At 33.0% G+C, this 19188-nt stretch overlaps 3 protein-coding genes across 3 annotated transcripts; 2 read left to right on the top strand and 1 right to left on the bottom strand.

The window, feature by feature from the left end:
- Positions 1-1304: 1304 nt before the first annotated feature.
- On the bottom strand, positions 1305-3117 carry LOC130646312 (probable very-long-chain enoyl-CoA reductase art-1). The gene is made up of 2 exons (XM_057452484.1): positions 2380-3117; positions 1305-2297 (listed from the first exon to the last, which is right to left on the bottom strand). The coding sequence occupies exons 1-2, from the start codon at positions 2461-2463 to the stop codon at positions 1389-1391; spliced, it is 993 nt and encodes a 330-aa protein (XP_057308467.1). The 5' UTR covers positions 2464-3117; the 3' UTR covers positions 1305-1388.
- A 4022-nt stretch (positions 3118-7139) lies between these two features.
- LOC130645876 (bromodomain-containing protein 8-like) lies at positions 7140-10723 on the top strand. The gene is made up of 9 exons (XM_057452003.1): positions 7140-7251; positions 7826-7910; positions 8298-8347; positions 8737-8777; positions 8856-8946; positions 9143-9223; positions 9639-9727; positions 9813-9882; positions 10276-10723. Exons 1-9 carry the CDS (start codon positions 7166-7168, stop codon positions 10706-10708), a joined length of 1026 nt encoding a protein of 341 aa, XP_057307986.1. The 5' UTR covers positions 7140-7165; the 3' UTR covers positions 10709-10723.
- Positions 10724-10912: 189 nt separating this feature from the next.
- On the top strand, positions 10913-17546 carry LOC130645875 (bromodomain-containing protein 8-like). The gene is made up of 13 exons (XM_057452001.1): positions 10913-11230; positions 11399-11975; positions 12055-12095; positions 12471-12600; positions 12756-12814; positions 12970-13133; positions 13268-13351; positions 13989-14057; positions 14152-14194; positions 14589-14674; positions 15427-15475; positions 16762-16834; positions 17343-17546. Exons 1-13 carry the CDS (start codon positions 11147-11149, stop codon positions 17396-17398), a joined length of 1515 nt encoding a protein of 504 aa, XP_057307984.1. The 5' UTR covers positions 10913-11146; the 3' UTR covers positions 17399-17546.
- The last annotated feature ends 1642 nt before the right edge of the window (positions 17547-19188 follow it).

Below are 19188 nucleotides of genomic sequence, written 5' to 3'. Positions count from 1 at the left end.
ATTTTAAAATAACAGAAATTTATCTCTGATATTCAAATTTTCACTATCTGAAGCTAAAAGTTCGAATTAGAGACTTTCTGTAATACGAATCTCTCTATAATTCGAACAAAAATTTTTCCCTGTGGCAATTCGAATTAGAAAACACAAGTCAACTGTAAAAACATTTGACTTTGTGTTTTGTGCGCTTCAACCTCTCTCGCACTTGTGATATTATCACTGAATGACTTTGTAACCTCTATCTTTCAAAAATTGATATTGTATAATTTTTAGGGAACTTTTTTATTTTAATGGTATGAATAAAATTATAAAAAAAAAAAATCAAAAAAGTCAATTTTGACCTCAATTCTCCTAAGGGAATAAACTTTCATGAATAAAAATAATTAGCGATAAATAACTTTCGCAAATGATCATTTCAATGATAGGCACAGGTGTTGTTGTTATATGTTCAGAGGTGTAAAAACATGTAAAGTTACCATAAAATGAAACAAAAAAAACAACAGGATTTTGAATCGATTCAGTTTTTACCCATTATTACACGAAACCTAGGATGAAAGTGATGTATAATGATTTATTTTTTTACTTAACAGAAGGAATTTCAGAATATAAATAAAAGTTCATGAGTATTAGCTTTCGCGATTAGCCTATTTCAATACATTTTCAAAGAATAAAATTTCGTGATTCAGCCTTTTTTTAAAAGATATTTCGCGCGGCCTATATTTCGCAAATTCGGCTAAAATTCGCGAAATTTCTCATGCGTAACTGTCTTAATTTAAATTAGTCTATTTCAACAATGCTACAGAAAATAACCTTTTTAAAATTATTTACGGTGTCAAACTCGCTGAGTTTCTTTCGTAAAGTTTTGTTTTGTGTCCGTTGTAATCTTCATAAATCAAGAAAAAATTTCGCATTATATACCAATTGAAAAAATATCTAAAAAAATCAAACTGAAGTTTTTAATAATTTTTTTGTGATTATATCCATAAAAATTTAAACAAAGATTTTGCAATTCACGTTTAATCTTTAATCTTTAATATTTTTCTCATCCTCTTTGTTGTTGCCAGCAAGCACCAGGCTTCTTTATTTTAAGGAATTTGGTGCAAAACTTGTTTTCCTTTTTTCTTTTAACGGTGTATTTTCTTTAATTTTTGGAATTGCGCAAAACCATAAAAAACGTAAACCTCATACAAACAAATATTTACTAAAATTTTTAGGTCTGAGATATAGGAAAAAAGGAGAAATTATAAAATTTATGCTTCTATAAATTTTATAAAAATATGGAATAAAATAGAGTAGATCATACAGAATAAAGTACAATTATTGTATTCAGGATATAAAACGGTAAAAAAACAAGTTACAATTTGTTTATTTTTCACAGTAAACTAATGAATTTATATAACAAAGGGAATGATTGCTTTTCTTTTACGTGGGTAATCTTTGAATTCTCTTCTGTAATTTTTATGCTTTTTAATTGCCCAAAGAACCATCTGAAAACAACCAGCAAATGTAAATACACCAGACATTACTGTCTGGGTGAGAACAGTAAACCAAAACCATGAACCAATTTCATATGTGTAGTTCGGGCATGAAACTAGATTCAACAACCATGTAAAGGGGTTTGACGTTGGCATGGGAATTTTTCTTTCCTTTGTTCCTTCAGGTCTTAAATTTCGCAGGGCAACATGAATGGAATAATTACCAAGTTGGCAAAAAATAAAACCAGCTAGGCTGGCATAAACTTGCAAATCACCAAAAGATGCTGGGGTGTATAAGGGATGGTTAATAAAATAGGCAATGAAACATGTAAAACCCCAATAGTAAATAGAATTCTTGAAAAGATTCATTATGGGCATTGTACCATTGGAAAATCGGTGAATGAAATGTGTTTCTGCAAGCCTTTTACCATAATGAAAAACATAGCATGCACACGCAATATGAACATATGGGTGGATTGCCTTTGCACTAGCTCCAGAGCCATAAATAAAGCTTGGCCGTGCATAAAACAGAGGATACAGGAAGAAAGGTCCAGCATATTCTGTGAGAAAAACTGTTTTCCAACCAATTTGTGGACCCAAGTCTTTAAAGTAAAGCCTTGCAGTGTTGTCAAACTCCAATGACCGCAGTGTTGCATCATTGCTTAGAATTTTTCCACGGGGTTCTTTTCTGTATGCTTGTCTTGAGGGATAAAGCTTTGGCTTAACTTTTTCATAGGCTATCTTAATTTCTTCAATTGTGGTATAAATCGAGGCATCTTCTAAGGTGTGTAATACTTCTTTTGTGCGAGCACTTATGATTTCCACCTAAACAAAAAATGGCAAACCATAATCCTAACATTACGGTTACTGCGCCGCATCGTCTTACGGAATTTAATTTCAATCTTACCTTCATCTTTCGATTTTCTGCACTGTGCACCTTGTTGGTTCGAGCCTGCAGGCAACACAGAAAAGACCTGTAATTTGCTGACATCAACAAAATATATAAATCCGTTTCTCACTCTCTAAATTTTGAGCATCGTTAAATTCTCACTTTATTGCTTAGTAAAAGCGCTCATTATTTTAGTTTGCGGACGAAACTAATATGCCGTCGTCAAAGTGTAGATCATAATAAGCTTCTTTATGATTATGTTACACTTTCATGTAATCACTCCTTTTTCGCTCAATACTATTTAGAATTTCCATAATTTACCACGCCAGTGTGCATTCTTTGCTTTTCAATTAAAAAGCATATCTAGCTACCTTTTGACTGATTTGCTGGCAACTAAGGAAGCAGTTGGCAGCAGAGAACAGATTATTCAAACCTAAAAGATTTAAAAATAGAGACATCACTTTTCAGAATCTGACATTTTTTCTTATTCGTATAGCTAATATGGGCATTAAGTATTACCTGGAACTTACTTAGATTAATACAATTTATCTAGAGCGGCTTAACTAGGCTAGCTAAATATATTTCATATCTTTAGGTAAAGATAGATGTGCATATTTTACTTGGCTAGCCTCACAAATATTGAGGGATATACCCTGTCTATTATTTCCAGGAGGGGCCATGGCTTGGATGGAGAGTCCTAGAGTATTTAATGCTCATTTTGAGCTACGCGGACCCAATTAGGGCCCGCGCTCTACTATACAACTCCTGGCAACACACAACGGCCCACACAGTGTGCAATCTCCCCAATTTTTCTCACATGGCTTGGGTTAACCCGGGGCTATGGTAACATTCACTCACCATGTTAAATCGCCGTCAAGAGGAATCGAACCCTGGTCTCCCACACAGAGTACGAGAGCTATAACCACTAATCTACGGCGCCACAAACTTCATTGAAGAGGCTTTTCTGAAGGACCTCAGGAATTTAGACTGTTCATATTTTAATAAGTACGATGACCTTGATGAAGCATGTGGGAAACTGAATAAAAATGTAAGAACAGTGGCTGATAAAAATGCCCCTTTCAAAACACATAGATTTCCTGGTCTGTTGAGGCATGGGTCACTGATGAATTAATAATAGCCACCAAAGAAAGGGACTTCTTAAAACGGAAAGCATCAAAAACAAAATCCATCATAGACTGGGATGCTTTCAAACAAAAAAGGAACCAGGTAATAGGTCTCAAAAATTTGACTCAAAAACGAGTACTATAATGACGTTTTGCAGCACTTTCAAAAACGGCCAAAACAACCTTGAAAAACTCTTAAAAAAACTGGTTCCTGATAAGTCAGGCAATACTACCTCGATAAAACAAGTAGTCCAAAATGATGGTACAGAACCTTCTCACCTAAATGAAATTTTCAACACATTCAATTCATTTTTTGTCAGTGTTGGTGAACTAGCCTCAAAATTTTCTTCTGACACTACTACTAATAATTTTTGGTAGGCTCCTATTGAGAACAAAAGTGTGCCGAAAAAACAATTAGTTCACTAAAACTTAATAAAGCTATAGGCTTGGACGGAATTGGTCAGTTTTAAGTATTTTTTATCAAGTCTTCAACAAATATTTATTTACTGGTTATGTACCTAAATGTTGGAAGACTAAAAGGGTCTCGCTGAATCGAACCCTGGTCTCCCGCACAAAGTATGAGAGTGATAACCACTAAACTACGGTGCAGTTTTGAAGAAACTGCAGTAGTCAATGTCTCTGATTTTATTCTTACTGAGCTCCACCAAAAAAACTTTGTTTGTGCTGTGCCCTTTGACCTTATAAAAGCTTTTGACACTGTTGATCATAATTTTTTTTAAAAAAAACTTTATGGTGTTTTGGCATCAGAGATGCTGCCTTTGACTGGTTCGAGTCCTACTTAACAGGCTGAATACAGCTGACTCTTGTAAACAACACAGGATCAGATCTGCTTCATGAAGACGCTTTGGGGTGCCGCAGGGATCTGTGTTGGGGCCCCTGCTCTTTCTTTTGTATATTGATGACTTAAAATCTGTCATCAATTCAAACTACCACCATCTATATGCAGATGATAAAATAATTACTTCATCCCATGAAAACTTGCATACCCTTGTTAAAACTGAAACAATCTTTTTGGCAACCAGAGCCAGTTAAAAAAAGTTGAGAACAAAACTATCAACTATATGGGCATTCCTTTGAAAAGGAACGAAAAAGTTAAATATTTTGGAGTAACATTTGATCAAAAATTGCAATGGGAAGAGCACATTGATAGCATTAATAGAAAAGTACTAATTAAATATTCTAATATTAGAACTATTGTATTCTATTTAACACCTCACACAAAAAACCTTTTAATTAATGCACTTGTCATGCCATATTTCAACTACTGGTCCTCTGCATGGGTTTGTGCCACCCAAGGTAGATTGGGAAAACTAGAAAAACAATTAAAATGTATCCATACCTTTCTTAGGAAAGAGAGGGAATATTCACTGAATAATTTACTCATTAAAAACAATGCTATATTATTTTTCAAAGTCATGAATAACATTGCTCCTGATTACATGCACTCAAAATTCCTTTTGGCAAAAAAATGTCATAATCATCAAACAAGAGGAGCTTCAAAAAACAGGTTCACACTTCCCTTGGTCAACACGGAATTTGGCAAAAAAGCCTTCCCATTTAGAGCTGCAGAAGTGTGGAATAATTTTTCAGACCAAGTGACCTGTAATGGAAGTCTGCTTTCGTTTAAGACTTCCATCTCTAATGTATTTAGCAAATTCTATTGTAGATCACTTTTAACTTTTTAATTATTGTTTTTTATTCTTTTTCTTTTTAATTTTCACAGATTATAAATTTTCAGGAACGAGATTTTTAAACGTAAAACGATTCTCAATAAAATGTGTTTTTTTTTAACCTTATTGAGTTAAAATTTTATAAAATTTTATTTCCAAGGCTGAATAACCGACCTACCAACTGAACTACTAGACTAATAAGAAAGACTAGAAAGAACAAAATAAGAACAAACTAAAGAGGGCTTGAAAACTAAAGGGCCAGTACCTGTTAAGATTCGCCTGGCTTCTAAAAAAAGTTCCTATAAAAATTTAACTTTTAACTCTGTTGTCCAAACCATAGTGCACAGACTTTGGTAGTATTATATACCCATCCCATATTCAGGCCATTTCTTGAATAAAACTATGCCAGAGCTACAAAAAGCACCCGTTAAAAAAATTACGAGTGCTATGGTGTGTGAAAAATCGCACTCGTAAGCAAAATTTACAAGTGCGATGTGAATATCTGCAAGTGTGATTCACACTTAACTTTTTTTTTGTTTACCACAACGTTATATATGTTATTTAAGCTGTATAGAAATGGGGTTTAAGTCTTGCAAGAAATATATGATTAAAAGAAATATAAAAGGAAAATTTTGAGTTGGAGAAAGACTTGGCAGGAGGTTATAAGGACAGACTTGATAGAGAGGAAGTTGAGTTTAGATCTAACACAGTCTAGATCAGATTGGAAGAGGGTCATTAATATACCCCGTCCAACCCATGCTAGCATGGAAAACGGACGTTAAGCCGAGAATGATGATGATGATGATGATTCACTCTCATTGTGTATGAATAAAACAATTTTTTTTTAATATTTATTTTTGAAGGGCATAAAGATGAATATTCACGTCATACTCTTCTTGTGTACGAACAATTATACTTGTGGGCAACCAAGAAGGTGTTTTCTTCAGCCACCTGGTGGTGAAAATATAAAAATACATTTCAATTATTGCACAACATCTTTTTTTCTGCTATTCAAAAAAATGTTGTGAAATTGCTTTAACTTTCTATTGCTTGCTAATGTTATGAGCTCTCTCTGAAACACAATTCTGGAGATCATTTTTCTTTTGTGTTGAATGTAATTCTAATCTATTTATATTTTTGCAATCACATTGAGCACACTGAAATGATTTGCTTCTGGTAATATAGCAGGTATCATTTTTACGTTTTATTGACATGTATTTCACGACTTAATTCCCAGGACTTAATTATTAATTCCTGTTGAAAATATTGATAAATGTTAAAATAAATGGATAAATAGTATAGATGATAATTTTCTTTTTTTATGTTCGCTACCTTCAAGCAACAGGTGGCCACAGAGAATATCAAAAATAAATATAAAATACAATGAATTAGACACACGCAACTATCTCCTTTTTATTGCCGCCATTCATCATTTTATCATGCACACTGTGATTGCTGAGATATAAATAGATAACAAAATTCTATAAACATTAGAAAAGATTGTTCCGTACATCGCTGTTACAGACAACTCATGATAAATATTATGTTGTTTATTTTTATGCTAAAAAAATACATAAAAAAACGAATTTTTACTTTAGGTTTAATAGCCCTTTTCATCATTCTATAATATTTTAGAAAAATACAAAATTTATGAGTGCGATAAAAAGCACTCGTAAATTTTTTTACCAGTGTGCGGGCAAGTGCGCGTGCGATCGCACTCATCTCAAGGAATGGCCTGCATATTTGGTATTGTAGTCTTCTGGAGTTTATAACTTCAGAATCGAACAGTATAGGATAAGAGCTTGACATCTCAAGAATGTAGAAAAGCAGAATTATTATGCTAAAAGTCATTTAAATTACTTGATTTCAAGATTTTTCGATTTGCTAAGGTTTCTTCTGCCAAGGTTTATTTCTTTTTGACCGTATTTAGTGTAACTTTTAAGCCTTTCATTTAAATTTATTATTTAAAAACAATTTTAGAAAGTAAAAATGGCTGCAAATGAATTGGATGACTGGTCTACAAAGGAAAAGTTTGTACTGGCATGCTGTGTGACAAGAAGCGGAGATCAAAACTGGTAATTAAGTTAATGGATTAACATAGTATATTTTTTATTCGAGCAAGCGACTCTCTCAGTCTTAACTTCCTTATCTCTAATAGCTGAAATAATGTTGCAAAAATGAGATATATAAGTTTATTTTGATCTTGTGTTGTAAAAATATTTCTTATATATCGTCAAAACAAAGTTTAAATTTTAAATTTAAATATTAAATTAAAACATAATATTTTTTTTGTTACTGATTATCTTCCTTTTATTGTGATGAAACAAAGTCACTTTTCTGCTTTAAAAAATGTAAGCCATGAGAAAAGTTACGATTGCTACAACACAAGCTAGTCGTTGACGTCATTTAAAAGATAATGCTGAAAGACTCTTCGCAAAACTACATAAAGAAATAACACAAACTGTACCAAGGTCGAATTTCTCAATTTTTTTTTGTGCACTATTATTATTATTATTATTATTATTATTATTATTATTATTATTATTATAATTATTATTATTATTTAAACAGTTGTATATTTTAATTTGCCATTGTAAATATTTTTTAAGGTAAAGGTGAGTTTTTACTAAACCCACTTTTGTATTCTAGGGTATCTGTAAGTCGTACAATGCGATTGATTCTTGAGGCATGTGAAGAAGAAAAGAAAAGACCTGCTGAGTGGTTTTCCCAAAAGGTAATTTTGTCCTAGATGATGTATAATCCCTTAGCTGCAGATATTTAGGTGAAATATTCATGCATGTTCTTAAAGTAAATATGATGCTCCAATCTTGGACGAACACATATGGACAATTGTATTTTATAGTAATTTTCGAAAGTATCCAATAGTATAATACATTATGTTATTCTGCTTATCATAATTATAATTATAATTAATGCAATTCTTTCATATTAATTTTCACGTTAAAATATCTCTGATAGGAAGAGTAAAATTCATGATTTAAGTTTACTGCTCTCTTTGTTTTGTGTATAAAGTAGAAATCCAGATTAATATGAAGACATATGCTATCATTCACTTTTTAATTTAATACAACTAAAATTCATATTACATTTTTCTCTTTAGAATTTTGCAATCAAGTATAATGAATTGTTAAACACTGCCTCAGTAGCCAAGTAAGGGCTTTTTCTTCTTTTGGTGAAAATCACTCACTAGTCACCTTGTGTAGTGCGTTTCCTCCAGTGCAGGAGCTTGTTGGTTCAATTCATGGCTGATTTTTGCCAGAGACTAAAAGTGTGAATTGTCCTTTCTGCTTAACATTCAGCATGAGAATAGGATTGATGTTTGAGGTGGTTGTGTAGCTGAGCAGCAGTTGTGTTTGTATGCCTTATGTATAGCTCAAATGGAAGCATTAAATGCGCTAGGACCCCTTTACATTTCCTTTGATAACAATATCATTAGGAGTTAAAGAGGCTACCCTGAGTAAATAATATTAATAATAATTATAATAATGGGAATGAAATGGGAGTGAAATAAAGGTTTAAACCATTTTGTTTTTGTTTAGACGAAAAGTTAGAGGTGCATCGTCAGAATCGGGAAATGTTGGTGAGTTCATATTAACTATTTTCTTTATGTGCCAAAGTTATGTTCAGCATGTTTACTTGTTATTTAATTGCAAACTAGAAACTCCTGCTGAACAAATCCTACGGAAATTAACCTTTGAAAGAATTGAGGAATTGGATCGTGTTATAAAAGCTGAAAGAGAAAGATATAAGTAAGTGATCTGTAATTTGTAGGGAGGGTGTGGAATTAAAATTAGCAGAATGGGCAAATTTTATGGAATTTTTAACATTGGAGAGTGGGGTAATGAAAACAGCAATTTTCTAAGTAGCTTTGTTTGTCTATCATTTTCACACATTATTTTTGTTAAAAATATAGAGCAAATTGGAAAGGTTTTGTTTACATTTTAGAAAATTGAAAAGTGATATTCATAAAATTCAAAGTGGAAAGCTTGATGATGAACTTCCTAGGATATTGCAAGCAATGCAAAGGTATGAAATTTTTTAATTTTGTTTCATTAACTAACTTTAATACATAATTTTTAACAGGTTATAATACTGCTTTTTATGTAAGTCCGTCCAGAGTTCCTTTTTTACTAGAAATTATTTTATTATTTTTGATCAAGAATTCATAAAGCACAGAACAATTTTCAGGACAATGTTTAATTATAGTTAAGGTATGCTAAGTGTGTTCTTCTAAAAAACGATACAATGCTATTCTGGGATGGATAATTGATCATTTTTATATGAAAAAGCTTACCAGATATGACTTTTCTGAATTAAGCTTCAATATTATGCTTAATGTTTGGCTTTTTAGTAAATCTGAACCTGGATATGCTTAAAATCGTTCACTTTTAAAAAATATACTTTAAAAGATTGGTATAACTATCTTACTTTTTTTCAATAGTGATGAAAATGTGCAGTTAGAACAACTAATTAAGGAAGATCCTACACTTGAAGAACTAAGTGTAAAAACTACATTACAAGCAGCGAGTGGTAATTTATGTTTATTTTTGTTTGTCTGATGTTGCTACATTATTTGTTGCTGTCCTTACCCTGCTTCAAATTTTCTTTATTTTAGCTGTTTCTTCATCTCCAGCATCACAGAACACACCGTCTAGACCTCAAAGAGCAGCAAAAGAAACTGAAAAGTAGGTTGCTTGGATGTTGTATCTTATTTTTTAGACTTTAAAATAAAGTAGTATTATACGTATTTCAGGAGTATTTTTAAACTAAGTGGCATTATTTTTGGCATGATATTTAGGTGATATTTAGGTTTTCGTGGTCACATTTTGAGAGTTCTGTAAATTCCTAAATTTTTGCATTATAACGCTAATTTTACTAATCTAATAAGATATATCCATGAACGTGTGTATTAACTTATGTACGAAACATCATGGGGGTGAAATCTTAATTCATAAAGCTCTGCTTTTTTCATACGCCTTGTTATATTTTGGCTTTAGTATGTCAATAATACAGGATGCTGTTGATCTATTAACACTTTGAACAATGTGTATTAAAAAAACTAAACTTCTTATTTTCAGATTTAAAAGTTACATTGAGCAACGACAAAAACACAATGCTAAATACCACCATAATCCTACCACTACTTCAACATCAACTGCTGTAACATCAACTGTAGTATCATCATCAGTTTCCTCAAATATTACGACTTCTGCTGATGTTTCCTTATTTGCAACCACTGTTGGCCCTAGTCCTGCACAAGTTCAAAATATGACAGTAAAACACGATTCCATGGGAAGTATTGTTCAACCTCGTGGGTTGTTAATTACTAAACCTGAGCAACAACAACAAAATGTGAATGTATCTGTTCCTTCAACACCAGTACGAACAGCTGCTGCAGAAGCTAAAGAGAAGTCATTTCTTTCCAACCTTCTATCATCACCAGCCTCGGAAATTAAAGCTCAGGCACAACATATAAATAACACTTTAAAGGTAGGTTTTTTTGTTGTCTAAATATATTCATTGGTAAGCTTTTTAGTACAAATATATGATTAACAGGGAATTTGTTTATGTAACATTTTCTTTACACGTTATTTCTTGAGGCAATATTGGTTTTTGTCCTTGACTCGATAAAAAAGTTCTTTGGACATTTAAGCATTCGATTTAATGTCTTGTGGTTGACTCTGATTTCACCATTTATCAAATATAAAAAAATTATTTCTATTTTTTTTAGGAGCCTATTAAAAGTAAGTAAATAATATTAATATTTTTTGTTACTGGTTTAACTCTTTGGAATATTAAATATCCACTTAGCTCACTTGGTAAATCTATGTATTATATACCTGCTGTTAATTTGTGGTCTGTTTAGACCCTCACCATGTCACAAAAGAGTCATATGAAGCGTATAAAAAAGCACAACCTGCGGATACAAAGGGACCTGGAACTGCACCTATGCTCTCAAAGTTGTTGGAAGCAAATAATGCACCTCCATCTGTAACGGTACCTAGCAATAATGTTAAGGTGCCAACGCCTCAGGTAAATTTTTATCGCTAAAATTTTACCTAGTAAAAATAAAACTTACTTTCTGTTTGTTAATATTTTTTGTTGACCTAATTTTTTGTTGATGTTATTTACTAAACAACATAGCTTTAAATTAAGTTAATTATCACTTATATTTTGTGTACTTTATTCTTTTCCATGCAGGCTGCAGCAAAATCAGTTCCGGCAAAAGGTACATTAAACGAACCTATAAAAACAGCTCCATCCAAATCTGAACAAATAAAACCAGTCACGTTGCAAACGTCAGTACCACCATTAAAAACAAACACACCAAAGTCGGTAACGAAAAAAAAAGAAGCTGAGGTTAAGCAAACAGACTCTAAGGTCTCTCCTAGTTTGGCTGCAGATGTTAAAAGTGAAGTAAAGCCTTCACCAGAAACCAAAGTTACCCCCACGCCTAAAATTGCCCCTCTAAACGAACCCATAAACAGCAAATCATCAAAAAGAAAATTGTCTGAAACAAAATCCGAAGAGAAAAAAGAACTTGCTAAAACAGAATTAGTTGAAAAAGAACTGTTTAAAAAGGAGCCAATTAAAAAAGAGCCAGTTAAAAAAGAGCCGGTTAAAAAAGAGCCAGTTAAAAAAGAACCGATAAAAGAGGAACCTCAGGAAGAAGCTCCACCAATCTCCAAAACAGAAGAGGTAAAACCGGAAGCAGAAGCAGAAACCAATGTTAAAACACAAGAAGTGGTTAAAAAGGGTCGAACTCCAAGTAAAACTGGTAAATCTTTAATAATTCTTGGGTTTGTTTTTTATTTGTTTCACTATTGTTTGACGTAAACGTTCTGTTGTCTTTGTAGAACCTTTGACAATCGAAGTGAATGAATCAGCAAAAAAAAAGGTCAGTACAACTGCGCTATCATGTTTTCATTCACACAACATTATACTTAAAGCAACCCTGAAAGTTTTAAAATAGAACTGTTATTTTTATGCTTTACCTTAAAAAGTAGTGATTTTTTAGAATTGATTTAATTTTCTTTCTTTTTTAAAAAATTCCCCCCTGTAAGGACAAAAAAATTCCATGTTATTAGTGACAACAAAAATTCAATTTGCAAATACATCAAATACATGCATCTTCGGAATCTATTATTACAATATAGAATAATACTGATATCTAAAATTCTTCCAAATCGAATATGCGTTGAAATGCAGATCCAAAACCAGTATAAAAATTACAGTCATTGAGTAACAGTATCATATATTGTAAAACTTTCAGAACGATACCGTATCAGTGGATAGCACTCCAGAAGAACCACCTCCAAAAAAGAGAGTAGTTGAACAAATAGCTGTATCTGATCACTTAGAGTTACCCCTAGCAACCTCGCCCAAAAACAAAAAGAAAAAAGGTGATTTGTTTTAATTTTGTAGTATTTAAAACTAACTACACTTTTTGGAAAGTAGTGGAACTGCTCTTGCTAAAAATCCATTTAAGTATGTGAAACATTTGACTGTACTAAATAGTTAAAAAATTCTTAGTGTGCCAACATTTTTTATGTTTTAGGTCGAGCTGGACGTGGAAGAAAAAAAACTTTATCAGGTTCACTGAAGGTTGACATTGTGGTAGGTGCCATAAAGTGATAGCACACTTAAATATGACCTAGCCATGCTTTGTCTATTTTTAAATCATTTTTAATTTACATAAGGTGTGTGAAATATCTTTTCAGTGTATATTTTCTTTCCTTGCAACGATATAAATCTTTTTAAAATTTTGTTAGAGTGAAGAAGATTTAGAGCGAAGCGAAGAAGCGGAGCCTGATGTATCAGCTGACTTGAAGGACAGTGAACTAGACACTACGGATGATTCAATTGATCGGAAAGTTAAAACACCATTAACACCCTCCATTCCATCACCAGCCAGTCCAGCTCTTAGCACGGGAAGGTATAGCAAACTGTATTGTTTAGTCCTTGAGATGTCCATAATATCTCTTTTATCCATGCGATGATGAGAAAATTGTGTTAATTTTATCACAAGTAACATTTTTTTTAGTTGCAACTACAAATTTTTTGATTTAGCAACTGTGATCCAGAAACAGCACAACAACAAAGAGCATGGCGGAAGAGTATCATGCTAGTATGGAAGGCTGCGGCTAGCCATAAGTACGTATGTTTTTCTGGATGAATGGTATTATGCATCTGTAGGTTCTGCAAATAAGTTTGGGAGGTTTTTCTTAACAAAAACTTCTGAGAAAACTGTAACAATCAAGAAACCATTTGACAGCTAAATATTGTATTTTGTCAGTTCATAAAGTTATTTGAAGAAATATTTTATTGGATCGTTTACTTGATGCAATCTGTCTAATTCGGAACTCCTTAATTCGAAAAGCTTCATAATTCGATCGTTTACCAAATACAAATTCTCTAATTCGAATTTGCGTAATTCGAAAACATCTTTAATTTATTTAATTACAAAATCACTGTGAAATTTAAGAAACTCTCTTCTTAATCTCTGCAATTGGATTACATTTATAATTTATACTTTTATTTTCTTTTTGTAAAATTCAAATCAAAAATATTGTACTGTATGTTTTATATTTTCTGCGGAATTTTTTAAAAAAATGCTTAGTCTTTATGTCGCGTCTCAAAGGTTTGAGACATTAGCTTGATGGCACTAATATAAAGAAATTGTAGACCTGAACAGCTTTTCTCCAACCTGTTTAGTAAAACTGTCGAATGCTACTCTGTTTTGTTTTCCACCTGAAACACAGTTTCGTTTTATATACCGTGCTGATTTTAGATACGCTAATGTTTTTCTGCATTCAGTCACAGATGAAGAGGCTCCTGGTTATTCGTCCATTATTTTCAGGTATATGCCACGTGATCATGTCACTTGATTATTTTAATCGAAGGTCGTGTCTCTAATTTGTCTTTATTATGTTTTTGAAAAAATTATTTTTTAGACCGATGGATTTGTCGTTGATCAAGAAAAATATTGAAACTGGCGTAAGTATTACGTTCCTTTTTGTTCTCTAAATAAAGAAAAGAGAAAGGAAACTGAATCAGGACGATTTAAACATCTTAGAAAGTTTTAGATGTCAAATATACAGGAATGATGTAGGGTAAAAGGGTGAAAAGGCGTTTAAAATAGTGAATATACGGGGAAAGTGGTCTGGGAGTCGTCAAAATAAAGAAAACCGTAAGCCAGCTTGTTTTTCGTCGTAATCGAATAATACATAATAATAATACACTGTTTTCGCCGTTAATACATGATTTTGAAGTTGAAAAAACTAAAAAAGAAATAAATGTTAAATGGGGTGATGATCAGAATTAGTCGAAGGGTGGAGAGGAAAAATTATTTATTAACTCTTGTTACTATGGTGATTTTGGTCCTGTTTAGGTCATCCATACGACGACAGAATTTCAGCGTGATATTATGTTGATGTTTCAAAACGCTCTCATGTATAACCGAAAAGAACACGACGTGTAAGTATGCAATTACTTCAGTTCTCCTCCCTATATGATAAAGTGAAAAAAATCTCAAAGTTAACCCTGGGGGTGGGGAGCGCAAAGTGCCCACGGGTCATAAATCCTGACCCTTATGCTTAAGTGATGCAAGTTGGCGCAGTTGTAGAACGTCTTAGTACAAACTCATTCCAGACTCTTTATTCAAAAAAGGCAGGAAATTCCAGGAAATTGAATTTTTTCACCCACATTTTTTTTTTTCTTAAATCTGTAATAAAATTACGGAAAAGTCACCAAATTTCAACAATGTTATCCAAAACAAATTACATTTGCTGCGAGCACTTTGTGCCCTCCCCACCAAAGTATCATAGGGTTAATAACTTTTTTTGTAAGAGAACGAATAGTCTGTCATCTGTCTCTATTGCCTAACCTCTTTGTAATTCGACCTTGTCCGAAGGTTTATTTCGAAATAGATTTTATGCGTGCTCTGGATGTCTTAAATTCCTGTTTGTTTTGAAAAGTGTTCTGTTAAGTGATTTAGCTTTTGGCGATGGAACAGTTTTTCAAGGACCTCTTCATGAACACATTCAACTCAAGTATGTTTGTGAGGCTAAGCACTCTCAAACTCTCTCTTCATGACTTATCACTAAATTAATTTCTTGGCTAAGTGGGAGCCATAAATATTTTTTCCGCTCTTCCTGTTTACACTTCCCTTTTCTACATTCCACGTCCTGGCCACACCTTCCATTAAATAAATTAATTTTTTGTTTTAGGTACCGTATGGCACAGGAAATGCGTGATGACGTCATGGAACAAATCCAGGTCAGAAAATTTCAAATTTTAGTGTTGTTTAGCAATCTGCCCCCACCCAAACACCCACCCACCCTCCTTTTGTTATAAAAATGATTCTGCTCTCAAATTCAGAAAATTTTAACCTTTGCGAGCACATATAATCTAAGCCTCGTGTTGGTTATAAACTTGTTTCTTATAAGAAAAAAAACGTATCTCGTAAACAAACAAATAATTGAATGATTGACAGATACTTAGTACTATCATGATGAATAATTTGATTTCAAAATGACGATATAAACAACAGCAAATCTAGCAATTAGTAGGATTGACGATGACGTAAATGCTGGTTGTAGATTTCATCTGTTGACAACAACACGGCATTAAATTTGTTAGTTTTTTGCATGAGCACGCCTTGCTACGGGATGTGATCACTGGTTCAAACACTTCATTGAAGCACTTTGTTTGTTTGTAAATGCTATTAGTCATACGGTGTAATCGCATTCACGCGATTGCTTTTGATAAACAACCGAGTAAATGGCGCCATACAAAAGTTTTAATTCAGTATTTTTTCCTTTTTTTCATTGTTTGTCAGATTATCACATTTTTCGGATTAATTAATACTTTTATATTTCAAAAAGGTGTTTTTTACAACAGTTCTCCAATTAAAAACACTTCGAATAATCCAAACTGCAGGTTACACCGTTGCTGTTGTGCGGTAACGCTAGAGAATGCCACTAGCAAATTTTAAATACTGTTCTCCTGGAGTACGTGCGCGCGCCATTTGACCATTTTGACATGTTAAATAAAAATATTAAAGCGCAAGCCAGGTACAACTGTAACTTCTGTATCTAAGAATTGTATAGACTTAAAGAACCTATCATGTTTTATCCTTTAATAAATGTCACCAAAAAGGCGTAATGAAAGTGCAATAATTATTTAAGGTTTTAATCAAACCTGAATCAAGAGATGCGAAACAAAAATTGAATGTCACTGAAGTATTAATGTTAGTTTGGCGGCAATCAGCAGAACAAAGCTGTCAGACCAAAATAATTTAAGTGATAAGGGGTTATTTTTTTAAAAATAAATATGTACATAACTGTGTTGTTGTTTTTTTTGTTTTTTTGTTTGTTTTTTCTTGTGTGCCGTGTAACTCAAATACATCTGATATAACTGTTAGACTGAATGCTTGATTGCGTCGAGGGCGTCGAGTACCACTTTATGTACTTTCGAGTTATGCTAGACTCCCTGCTGCAATATATTTCATCTGCTTTACAATATTTATTTATTTTTTTAATTGTTGTTGTTATTTGTTTTAGTCCTTCATCTCAACGCAGTTGATGGTGCAAACCACTGAACGCGATTCAAAATTTTTACGTGGGAAAATCGACGGTAATTGTTTCGCTTCTACCCTTTTTTTCACGAACTTAAGAGCGTTTTAACTGCAATACTTGCACTTTTGTGGTATTGTAAGATGATACAAACGCAGGTAAACAAATAAACACTTCCATTGAGTAGTATAAGCACCAACCACTACACTCTGCACAAACCACCGCACAGAACGCAAACCGTTTTTTTTTCTTTTAGTTTTCCTGTTCTCTTTGTCTGTTTATTATAATCCGTTCAAGCTGCAAATATTCATAGGAAAGCAGAGAATGTCCTTTTTTTTATAATCACAAAATCGTGATAACGTGCAGGCAAATATCGGGTGCTTAATACGGTTCTCCTTTGTGGATGCTTTTCTATGCTTATCCAAGTAAATGCCGTTTGGAAGTCAGAGAGTGTCGTAGCATGTTATTTGTCCTGATTTTATAGGCATAGTGGTTAGCTTATGAGAAAAATTTTTCTTTCGCACTGATTGAGTTCCACATGTAAATAATTTGCTTTTAATTATTTATAGCCCCTGGCCACACGCGGCAATCATCGAAATCTGGCTTTACGTTTCTTTCATTGTAAGATCTACTGCACATTGTGTGTCCACTGATTGTCACAAAATGACGAGGATTCTTCCTTATATAAACAAATGATCTGTGCATGGCGCATCAACCAAAGAGAAAGACAATGAAACAATACATAGTAATTTAAGACTGATTAATTAAGAAAGAAAAAAATATGATAATGAAATTTTGTGTTTTTTTTTACAGTGATATTCGAAGTACCCGTCGAAAAGGTTTGACTTGCGTTGCTGTCTGTCCTTTCATCTAAATGTTTTTAATATCTCGCATTTTGCGTGTTTTATTCGGTGAAAGAAAATTGTTTAATTCATTTTTCACTTTAACCCTTAGAATACGAACCTGTATTTGAAATACCTTTTTTGGCCAAAAAAATATTAACTGGCAAAGGGAAACACCTAAATGGTTCAGGCTATCTTTAGATAGGCTAACTCAATCTCTTTGTAGAGCACTTGTCATAACCTAGTCCTCAAAAGTTATTGGTTTTAAACTGTGAGGCTCAACCAGATCTTCGTGATTCGTCGTCTAATTTTTAATGGTGGTTAGAAAGCTGTAAGGGGAAATCAGAAATCATTTCCTAACCACAAGCTACCCAATTCATCAACTCACTCTCCAGTCTGTCAAATCAGTGAAATCTAAACAAAGCTAATTACTGCACTTTGCTCTCTTACGTTTTTTTTTGTTCCGACAACGAGCTGAAGGTTAATTTTAAATGGTGTGGTTGTGCTCCGATCACTGTCTTGTATGTGGAATTGATTGTTGATTACTGTTGTTGTGATTGTCCACTTGTCAATCTATTTACAAACTGTTGAAAGTTTTGACAGTAATGCGGAAACATTACCTCAACTTCTCTTCTTCTGTTTCTATAAGGTTACACAGGATGTACCGAAACGTGTTCTTTTTCAACGCATGACGTTCCTTATTAATTAGATATAGCCTTTATCAGTCTCGCTTATAATAATGTGTGACCATTTTCCTTAAGATCGTGAATGTGTTAGCTTGACTACAAGAATCAAAGGTGCTTGGTAGGTTCATGTTTTGTTTTAGCTCCTGCGCACGCGTATGAGACAGCTGTTTGGTAACTAATTGCTTCATTGCACTAAGATTGAAGTTAAAAACGAACGTGTCGTTTTATGAGATATTACAGCTTGTTACTCTAGTCTCGATTTATTCATGCTGATTTACATATATATCTAGACTTGCTTACACAAACACAAAAACTCGCTTGCACAAGCGCAAAGAACAGGTTCTCTCGATGCTTATAATTTAGCATGCGAACTGCCTTCACAAACAAATTACGATACAACAACAGCCAAGAAATGAATAAAATCACTGACCGTTAAATTGTTTTTTCTTTTGTTGGAAATATAACGCGCCGGAAATTATTCATTTTAAAGGCGAGGGAGATGCCCGAAATAGAAGTGGTGCTTCGCGAGTTGTTTTTATGTGTGTTAATGTGAGTAAATAAGAGGTTTAAAATGTTTGCGAGAAATATCTTGAATATCTAGCGTTGGTGGCGGGGAATATCCTTCCGACTAATAACATGCTAAAATTTGCTAACAACTTGCACAATATGGCTTCTTCTTTCAGATTCAAACATCACAACAGGAAATGCCCAAATCTTAGTGAGTCTAATGAATGGACATGTTTTTCTTTAATCGCGCAACTGCAGTAAATTACACGTACATACAAGCTATTCTAATTGTGCAAACAATTTTTGAAAATTAAAATTAACATCGAAATTATTCTGGAAAATAGCCGTAATGTTTTTTACAAAAACGTGACACCTTACGT

Source organism: Hydractinia symbiolongicarpus, chromosome 5 (assembly GCF_029227915.1).
Source record: "Hydractinia symbiolongicarpus strain clone_291-10 chromosome 5, HSymV2.1, whole genome shotgun sequence".
Taxonomy (NCBI): domain Eukaryota; kingdom Metazoa; phylum Cnidaria; class Hydrozoa; order Anthoathecata; family Hydractiniidae; genus Hydractinia; species Hydractinia symbiolongicarpus.
The sequence above is the reverse complement of the archived record's forward strand: the minus strand, read 5'-3'. Positions and strand labels throughout refer to the sequence as shown.

Bases quoted from the DNA above. Each gene is read 5' to 3' on its own strand.
- LOC130645876 (XM_057452003.1), top strand. From the start codon at position 7,166: ATGGCTGCAAATGAATTGGATGACTGGTCTACAAAGGAAAAGTTTGTA. The intron at 8,778-8,855 runs GTGAGTTCATAT...ATTGCAAACTAG, and splicing joins GTCAGAATCGGGAAATGTTG to AAACTCCTGCTGAACAAATC. The intron at 8,947-9,142 runs GTAAGTGATCTG...TTTACATTTTAG, and splicing joins GCTGAAAGAGAAAGATATAA to AAAATTGAAAAGTGATATTC.
- LOC130645875 (XM_057452001.1), top strand. From the start codon at position 11,147: ATGCTCTCAAAGTTGTTGGAAGCAAATAATGCACCTCCATCTGTAACG. The intron at 12,815-12,969 runs GTAGGTGCCATA...AAATTTTGTTAG, and splicing joins CACTGAAGGTTGACATTGTG to AGTGAAGAAGATTTAGAGCG. The intron at 14,195-14,588 runs GTAAGTATTACG...GGTCCTGTTTAG, and splicing joins AGAAAAATATTGAAACTGGC to GTCATCCATACGACGACAGA.
- LOC130646312 (XM_057452484.1), bottom strand. From the start codon at position 2,463: ATGTCAGCAAATTACAGGTCTTTTCTGTGTTGCCTGCAGGCTCGAACC. The intron at 2,298-2,379 runs GTAAGATTGAAA...TTTTTTGTTTAG, and splicing joins CAGAAAATCGAAAGATGAAG to GTGGAAATCATAAGTGCTCG.